General features: G+C 40.1%; 1 protein-coding gene across 2 annotated transcripts; it reads right to left on the bottom strand.

The window, feature by feature from the left end:
• Positions 1-4,103: 4,103 nt before the first annotated feature.
• On the bottom strand, positions 4,104-8,107 carry LOC124036146 (fibroblast growth factor 17-like). Of its 2 annotated transcripts, none has more exons than XM_046350340.1 (5): positions 7,520-8,107; positions 7,397-7,433; positions 6,874-7,051; positions 6,103-6,209; positions 4,104-4,899 (listed from the first exon to the last, which is right to left on the bottom strand). In XM_046350340.1, the coding sequence occupies exons 1-5, from the start codon at positions 7,549-7,551 to the stop codon at positions 4,609-4,611; spliced, it is 645 nt and encodes a 214-aa protein (XP_046206296.1). In that variant the 5' UTR covers positions 7,552-8,107; the 3' UTR covers positions 4,104-4,608. The 2 variants fall into 2 exon arrangements, with proteins under 2 accessions (XP_046206296.1, XP_046206297.1); XM_046350341.1 differs by having other exon boundaries at positions 6,874-7,018.
• Positions 8,108-9,198: the final 1,091 nt, after the last annotated feature.

Raw genomic sequence — 9,198 nt, 5'->3', positions numbered from 1 at the left:
CGAGCAGTAGGCTGCTTCATTTCAATATTTATTGGCACAGCAGTTGTCAGCATCACAGTAAAATTAACTTTCAGATACCCATCAAAAATGGCAAAACGGAAGGTGGACACTGAGAACCGGGGGGTTTCAAACAAGGTGGGAGTCGGAGTATTTGTTCACGGAGGTAGGTGGAAAACCTGTGTGTCTTCTGTGTGGAGAAAGTGTGGCGGTACTGAAAGAGTATAATCTGAGACGACATTATGAAACGAAACACGCGGACAACAACAAGAATATGGACATGGAACAAAGGCTACAAAAGGCAGAGGAATTAAAACGAGGCCTCAAATCTCGACAGGCTCTGTTCAAAAAAGCCAAATCACAAGGCCAGGCTGCTGTCAAGGCCAGTTTTATTTTGGCAGAAGAGATCGCTAAATCAGCCCGGCCATTTACGGAGGGGGATTTCATCAAAAACTGCATGATTAAAGTTTGTGACGAAGTTTGCCCAGAAAAAGGCAACTCTTTTTAAATGTGAGTCTGAGCAGAAACACCATTGCCGAGAGAGTAGACCAGTTGTCCATCAATCTAAAAGAGCAGCTTGTGAAAAAGGGAAAAGATTTCATTGCATATTCCTTGGCTGTGGATGAGAGCACCGACATTTCTGACATTGCCCAGTTGTCAATTTTCATCCGCGGAGTAGACTCCAGCCTAAGCGTGACAGAGGAGTTTTTGGCTTTACGTCCTATGCATGGCACAACTACGGGGCATGATTTGTATGAAGAGGTGTCAAGATGTGTAAATGAGATGGAGCTGCCTTTGGGAAAAACTCGTGGGTTTGACAACCGACGGAGCACCTGCGATGTGTGGACACAGGAGCGGACTGGTGGCGAAGATACGGGAAAAGATGCAAGAGGAAAACGCGACAGGTGAGCTGACAGCTTATCATTGTATCATACACCAGGAAGCGTTGTTGGTAAAGCCTTGAAAATGGAGCATGTAATGAGCATCATCACGCGCACAGTTAACTTTATCAGAGCCAAAGGTTTGAATCACCGCCAGTTCAAGGCATTTCTGACGGAGTTAGAAACGGAGCATGGTGATTTGCCTTATCACACAGAGGTGCGATGGCTAAGCCAGGGAAAGGTGCTTCAAAGATGTTTCGAGCTTCGTGAGGAGATTTGTCTGTTCTTGGACAGCAAAGGGAAAGACACAACACAACTCCGAGACGAAATGTTTCTGTGTGAAATGGCTTTTCTGTGTGACATTACGAGTCATCTGAATGCAATGAACTTGCAGCTGCAGGGTCGGGATCGTGTCATCTCTGATATGTACAGTACAGTGAAGGCATTTAAAACCAAACTGACTCTGTGGGAGACGCAGATGCGGAAAGAAAATTTGAGCCACTTTCCCAGCTGCCAGACCATGAAAGAGAAGCTCTCTACCAGTGCGTTCCCGAGCGCATTGGCTGATAAAATAGGTATGCTTGCCGCTGACTTTCGACACCGATTTGCTGACTTTGAAGCACAAAAAGCAGGTTGGAACTGCTCGGTAACCCATTTGCTGTTGACGTGGAAAGCTCACCACCAAACCTCCAAATGGAGTTGATTGACCTCCAATGCAATGATGCACTGAGGGCAAAATATGCGGCAGTGGGTGCTGCGGAGTTCGCCCGTTTCCTCCCCGACACAATGCCCCAGCTGCGCATCCAGGCTGCTCAAACGTTGTCTATGTTTGGCAGCACATACCTGTGTGAACAACTGTTTTCTTTGATGAACTTGAACAAAACATCACACAGAAGTCGACTTACTGCTGAACACCTCCACTCAATTCTGAGGATTTCCTCAGCTCAGAGCCTTACCCCGAACATTGATGAACTTGTGGAAAAGATGGGACACCACCAAGTATCACCCTCAACCTCAAACAAGTGAACATTACTGTGCAATCACATATTTAGAGTTTTTACTCAGTTCAAGTTTAAAAGTTAAAGTTTAATATTTGTTTTCACTGCATGTTACTTCTCCTTAAACAAAGTGTTGTTTTTGATTAATAGATTTTTGCACTTTATTTTATTGTATTTCAATCCAATTATATTTTAAAAATATTTCAGTTGAGTGGATGATAGAAAATTGCTATTATTGTTTTTTTCTTTGAAGTAAATTTAGCCCACTTTTGCTAAAATAGAAATATAGGCTACTGATGGTGCCTTGAATACCGGTTTCTTTCATTTAATGTTCATGTTATGGGGATTTTTATATAAAGGAAATTTGTCTTTTGTGTCTGTTGAAAATTAAAGATTACTGACAGAGCCATAAGAAAATATTGCTTTATTTATCTGATCATATTGGAATATATTTGTTAGGTTTTCAGTAGGTTCAATTAGGTTCACTAGACTATATGCGTCATTTAAAAAAAATTCAATGAACATTCGAACAGTCCGGCCCTCGGCTTGTAGCTAAATTTTTTATTTGGCCCTCCGTCCATTTGACTTTGACACCCCTGCTCTAATGCATCATTGTAGTTGTTGGTTAGTTAGCTAGATAATTTTTGGCCATATTAACATTGACAGGAAATCAGTCAACAAACCTCAAGACATCGTATCAATAACAATGAAACAAGCTGAAACGATTCCCCCACATGGCAATTTCTTGTCATTCTTGCTAGCAATCTGTCCAGAAAAAGAAAGGAAACTTACTCACCCTCCAGTAGGTGACAGAAAATCTCCATCCTCGTCGTCAGGGGCAAACATTATGAATGGATTTGCTATTGAGTAGCAGTTACGTTTTTCTCAAATAGTATGACGTGTCTTGGGGTGAGAACTATAATACTTATTGAGAAATAACGCTATGACTGCCACCGCTCACTGAACGTGGATCTCTTCCTGTTCAGATCAGCTGACATACCACCTGATCCATGGTGCAGTAAAATTTTCTGCTCCGGGGCAAATTGAGGCACTCTTTAAATTCCATTTCCATTTGACACACAGCGGTAGCTTTTCCTTTAGGTCTGACTGCAGGTCCAGAGTCAGTTTATCCAAAATGGCTTTATTGGGGCATGTGCAGAGATGAAGCGGCGAAGCGGTAATTGACCCCATTATAACGGTAATTGAAAAACGGTAATTGCCCCACTGGGCTGATCTAGAATTATTATATACCGGAAGCTCTGGGTTATCCTACCAAAAGCACCTGAATCAATCAGAAAATGACTCTCGATAAACCCAATGGGACAATTACCGTTGCAGTATACAATGATAACCACTAGAGTGAACCGTTACTCCAATTTAAACATCTCAGTATTTGCAGGTGACCCCCCCAAAAGAACAAAACTGACATGATAGACCACTAATTACGGGGGACACTGTAATTAGGATACTTGTTCCATTGAGCTACATTTGCATGTGCCAACAGGCTATTTTATTTGAGAACTATTACCAAAGGATGGGGATCAAATGCATTCTGTCCCTATAATAGCATTAGCAGGGTATATCAATGTGGTCCGTGTTTAATCAGGTGCCCTTATCTGACTTTTGGCGATGATTGAAATAAAAGACAGATGTGGGGGGTGGATGGATCAGCACCTCTCCAGTGGGGCCATTCAGATAGTGACTTTCATTAGGCCTACATTGACAAATGGTTTTCCTAAAAAATGATCTGTCATCAGGTTGAAAATAGATCTAATTTATATTACATAAACATGACCACATGTCTTGCTATTAAGGAAAATTAATGTTAATACCCATGTCGTACTTCCTTGCCAACTTTATTACAAGCGATAATCTCAATATTACTGGCCTATTCCTTGGTAAAGGGGTTAGTGAAATATAATTTTTGGTCTGTCATAACAGTACCGTAAATCCATGTGATTAATCATTTGGAATAATGTGATGCTTGGTTATTTGTTTTTGCATAACAAATTCATCCTACACAACATGAATGGTGTTATGGGTTTGATTGGTGTTGTTGCTCTTTTGAAATATAGGGTTAAGGCAACATAATTAATATCATGGAATTGAGTAAGTATAAGTGCATGTCTTACTTTGATAGTAAGCAATGAATTCATATTCACGGCCAAAAGTAAAGTAGCTAGGCTACATATCAGTAAATACATTTAAGATTTGAGCCTGAGAAATTAATATTGTCTTTGCATAGCCATTTGTTAGAATGGTATGCCACTTGACTATTGATTTTTATACTGGATAAAAATGGATGCACCTGTTGTGCACACTGATATGCGAAATAAGAACATTACTCGTTCCTGTACATTTCTGAAGAGGTTTTGTGAACTCAGAAATCTATTTCAGCACACGTACCAAGAAAGTAGTCATTTGAGAGACACGATCTAAAGGTAAGATGTTGCATTTGTCACGCTTAAGTTTTGTGCTAACCAAGTTGAACATGTTTATTCACGTGCCTATTTCCTCTGTCGCATCACCACTCCAAAAGATCATGAAAAAAAAACACACAAACAGTCATATTAAATATATACATCAATCTCATTTACTCTCTTACATTATTTACATGGGATCATTTTACAACAATAATCCTTTAGGCTTTTGATCATTTTAAGTATCTTCGCGTATTAAAAATATAAAGTTCCATATTTTTACTCAACAATATGAGTCCAATTTGTTCTGTACTAGGCAGCAGCCTGTGATTTCCTGTTCCGTTTTGCGCGACGGGTGGGGGGAAAACTGATGAACTCAAAGTGTTTGATTCTATCCATGTTGGGGAAAGGTAGTGGGCCCTTGTGTAGCCTCTTGATGAAATGGACCTCTCTCTGGTTCTCCCTCGTCTTTGAGGCTTTGATGGGTCTACCTTTCCTAGTGAAAGCCACATACCAGCCCTCATACTTGGCATTCTGGAAGGCAGTGTAATTGTTCTCCAGAACAATCTCTGTGAAGATACAATCCCTGCTTCTTCCATTAAGCTGTTGAGAGGATGAGAGAGATGAAAGACATCAAGTCAGAGTGCCACTACTAGAAGGCATATAGATCAAAACAATAACATCTGGATAGGTCAATTAAAGTATGTCCCTCTGAACTACCTTACTATCTATTGATTCTCAAGCTCCAAACAAAATGGAATACTTCAATGTTCTCCTGAAACACCGGAACCGACTAGTTTACAGTTATGTTTACATGAGTTTTATCACCAGCAGACGAATGCAAACAATGTGTACAAGACAAGCGCACATCCATTGTATCTACATTTTCAGACTGTTTCATAACAACTACAATGACGTTACCATATCAGTACAGCCGCCTCCATTTCAAAACAATAAACTATGAACAGTGAATGTTAAATACATATCTAAACCACAATAACTAGATTGTTGGATTTGTCCAAAGGACCGTTACCACCAGAAAAATACAGCCTTCATCTGTACTTATTTATTCACTAGATGAAACCAGAACCTAGTCTTTCAACCCCCCAAAAAGATGGAGCGATGAAACCCTTTACTTCTCATGGCAAGCAGACAACACTGAATACACATTTCCATTCCCATGCAAGAAGTGGAGGGTTGACTTCTGCGGTCCTTCTGTAGCTCAGTTGGTAGAGCATGGCGCTTGTAACGCCAGGGTAGTGGGTTCGATTCCCGGGACCACCCATACGTAGAATGTATGCACACATGACTGTAAGTCACTTTGGATAAAAGCGTCTGCTAAATGGCATATTATTTATTATTATTATTACTTCTGACCAACCACCAAAGGGAACGAGGAGAGTTTATCCCATGCCTTGCAACTGTAGATCTGCTACAGTTGGAAATACATGTTGGTTGTCTCCCCATCACCGACCCTATGCAGGCTAATGAATAGCATTACAAACAAGTGTCATTATAACACACTATAATGACACTTGTTTGTAATGCTATTCATTAGCCTGCATTAGGGTCGGTGATCGGTGGGGTCGGCCAAATATGTCTGCCATATGACAGGGAGAAACACTGGTTAGTAAATACATCCCTTTTATTGCATTTTCACTATTTCAAACTATGTTTCTATTTGTTGAAAGAAAACTTCACTTAAAGAATTTACAATCACAGTTACATAACAATGACCATATAACTATGAAACAAGCAAGCTAGAATGTGTTCAACTTTGAAAGTGATGTGGATTTGACATGATACCTTTCCAACTAGTTTCCCCTTCCCGTTCATACAGAGGTAACGTCCACTCTCCGCACCTTTGATCCGAACCCGACTGCCAAAGGTGTCAGTTTCTACAAAGAGACGTGCTACCACACACATATCCATATGAAAATACAACAATGGTGTGATAAATCCAGCATGTCAATTAACTATATTTTGTACACTCCTTATATCATATTACAATTCTTATATGGAAGTGGAATGAAAATACAAAACCGTAGGAAGCTAGCAATAAGCTAACCTAATTGGCCTAAAAACCACTGGCATATACTGAAGAGAGATGATCTTAACAGCCTATGATGTGAGATATTACGGGTTTCGGGTTGAGACATTAACAAGCCATTGCTATGATTAATTAAGTGTTGTTATGCATGTTTGAAGACAAACGTAATCAGGGTGGAATACACAAATACCAATTGCATTTGTCCTATTGGTCCATTGATTTACTCCCTCTGGTTAATTAGGGCTAACAACAGGAATGTGTATTGGACCTGGACAAAAGACTTGGCCCGATTCGCCAGACGAGATTTAGATATACCGTAGGTAGGCTAAATTACCATACAGACCTATACAGAGGTTGGAGGCAGAATTAGGTGGGAAAGTAGGCTTAGCCTAGGCTACAGAGCTCTTCATAGACAGACAGAACATTGCAAATGCAGTCCTCGTCAAAAACTATTAATAAGCCTTGCATGCATGCGTCCGACTGGTTGAAAACAGTGTCATGGCCCTCATGAGAAGAGAACAATTTACCGTAATTGTTGCCGTCCTCAGCAGTGGCAGTGACCCTCTTGCCCTGTATCTGAACGTGCTTCCCGCTGGTCCGGCTGTATAGTTGGTAAACCCTGACCTGTCGCCGGCTAAACTGGTCCGTCACTGCGCCCTGCTCCCTCACATACTGGTTAAAATTAGGAGACGGGTGATTCTCCCCCTTTTTATGCAAAGGGAAAAAAGAATCACTTGTAGGATTTTCTTCTAACCTCTAATTGAACTGTTTTCTAAAACAAGAGACCGCTGCCTGACTCCAGAGCTTGACTGAATAACATAATACAACAAAATACAAAATCTGGGTTTGTACATTATTTGGTAAAATCATGATATCAACTCTTGTAGGACAACATATTGTGTTGCATTAGGCCTATAATTCATGTGTTCAGAGGCAAGCGGCCCACCTTAAAATAACAAGCAAATCAAGACATTTGTATATTTATCATCAAATGCTTATTAATAATCATTTGTCTAAACTATCTGCACGGGACTTTGAAAGAGGGTTTACCTGAGCATGGCACCACAGCACGAAGAAATGAAAAGATCTGCGAAATGAAATCACAATGAATAAAACATCACCAACAATCAAATGTTTTTCGATAAGGATGTTTCAAAGGGTAAATATTCTTACATGTAAATACAGCGCTGATTCATTCCATACATTCTCTTGTTATGTAATCCAATTCCACACGTATTTCTTCACGGAGAGCAAGAGACCAACCGGTCCAAAGTTATCCAACAGAGTCCCCCGGTTTCGGATATCCGCTTGACCTGTCCACTCTGTGTCCCTTGTTAGTTTGTGAGTTTGATTCCATTCACACACCAACTTTCAGATGTGAAACACCTTCTTCGACGTGTTCAGGAGAAACCCATCATGGTACGCATATGAGGAAAATGGTAGGCCTATCTATACTACAATTACAGCAGGTGTGTTGATGTGTGAAAGTCTCCCTTAGAGTATCCAAAAGGTATGCAACCAAAAGAGTCGCCGAGATCCATCATACAAGTCCAGTGGGAACACTATTATGTCCTAACTATTGCCATTTGGATGTTTATTTCGAGAGAAAATATTGTTCCCCATACGTAGCTCAATGTAGCCTCAAGTAATTCCAGGTTTAAAAAGCCCTCTTACTCATAGCGCGTCTTGGCCTCTTGCTGCGCAGTGGTTAAATGTTGAAAGGCTGGTCCCTCCCATAAACTGGTTGTCGGAGGTTTTGGATTGTGGGTGGGCAGGGCACTGTGGCCTGTTTAAAAAAAAAAAAAAAAGGGGGCAAAATGTTTTAATATAGCACCCGGGTAGGCCTACAGATGATAATGTAATTCGCTTTGGGTATTAAGCACAATATTACGCAATCACGGCAAATTATTAACCAGCATGCCTTATGCATATCAGCATGTACTTTATCTGTTTTATTTTATGGAAATACACAACATAAAAAATACATCCTGTTTTTCATCTCTTGCGCTCGATTGCTCTCTCTCTCTCTCTCGCACTCTTTCTCTCTCGCACCTCTCTTTCACCACGGATGTAAGTGCGAGTTATCTACTACGTTATAATGCACTTAGATTCTAATTAATCGCTGTATTTAAAAGTGAGTATCTTAATCTCACTAGAAGGGGTGTGGCAATGAGGTTTAAAATCCATTGCTTTCTCCATTCTCGGCTAAAGATAAATCATGTTTGCAATAGTGTAGTAGCCTAATCAACATCATTAACTGATGACTGACTGATGTTACCAGGATGCTTATTTCCCGCTTGTTAAACTGGCATTAATTGAATGATGGTCTATTTTTGTCCAGGTTTACACCAGTGTCAAAATCGTTTTGAGATTATGTACATGTCTCTGAGAGATTATGATAGTTGCATAATTATTGTTTCACTGTTTTTCACACTGTGCATTCATATACTGTATTTTTCACATAGCTCATTATAATAGTGTACATTGCATTTTTGTTATACTGTTTATACAGTGGGCGGCAGGGTAGCCTAGTGGTTAGAGCGTTGGACTAGTAACCGAACGGTTGCAAGTTCAAATCCCGAGCTGACAAGGTACAAATATTTTGTTCTGCCCCTGAACAGGCAGTTAACCCACTGTTCCTAGGCTGTCATTGAAAATAAGAATTTGTTCTTAAGTTCTTAACTGACTTGCCTAGTTAAAAAAATAAAAATACACACCATAGCTCTCTATAATATACAGTGCATTCTGAAAGTATTCAGACCCCTCGACTTTTCCCACACTTTTTTACATTACAGCCTTATTCTAAAATTACAGTTTTTCCTAATCATGAAGTTTCACATTTCCATAAGTAT

Source organism: Oncorhynchus gorbuscha, linkage group LG05 (genome assembly GCF_021184085.1).
Source record: "Oncorhynchus gorbuscha isolate QuinsamMale2020 ecotype Even-year linkage group LG05, OgorEven_v1.0, whole genome shotgun sequence".
Classification (NCBI taxonomy): Eukaryota; Metazoa; Chordata; class Actinopteri; order Salmoniformes; family Salmonidae; genus Oncorhynchus; species Oncorhynchus gorbuscha.
This window is presented reverse-complemented; position numbering and strand designations above follow the sequence as displayed.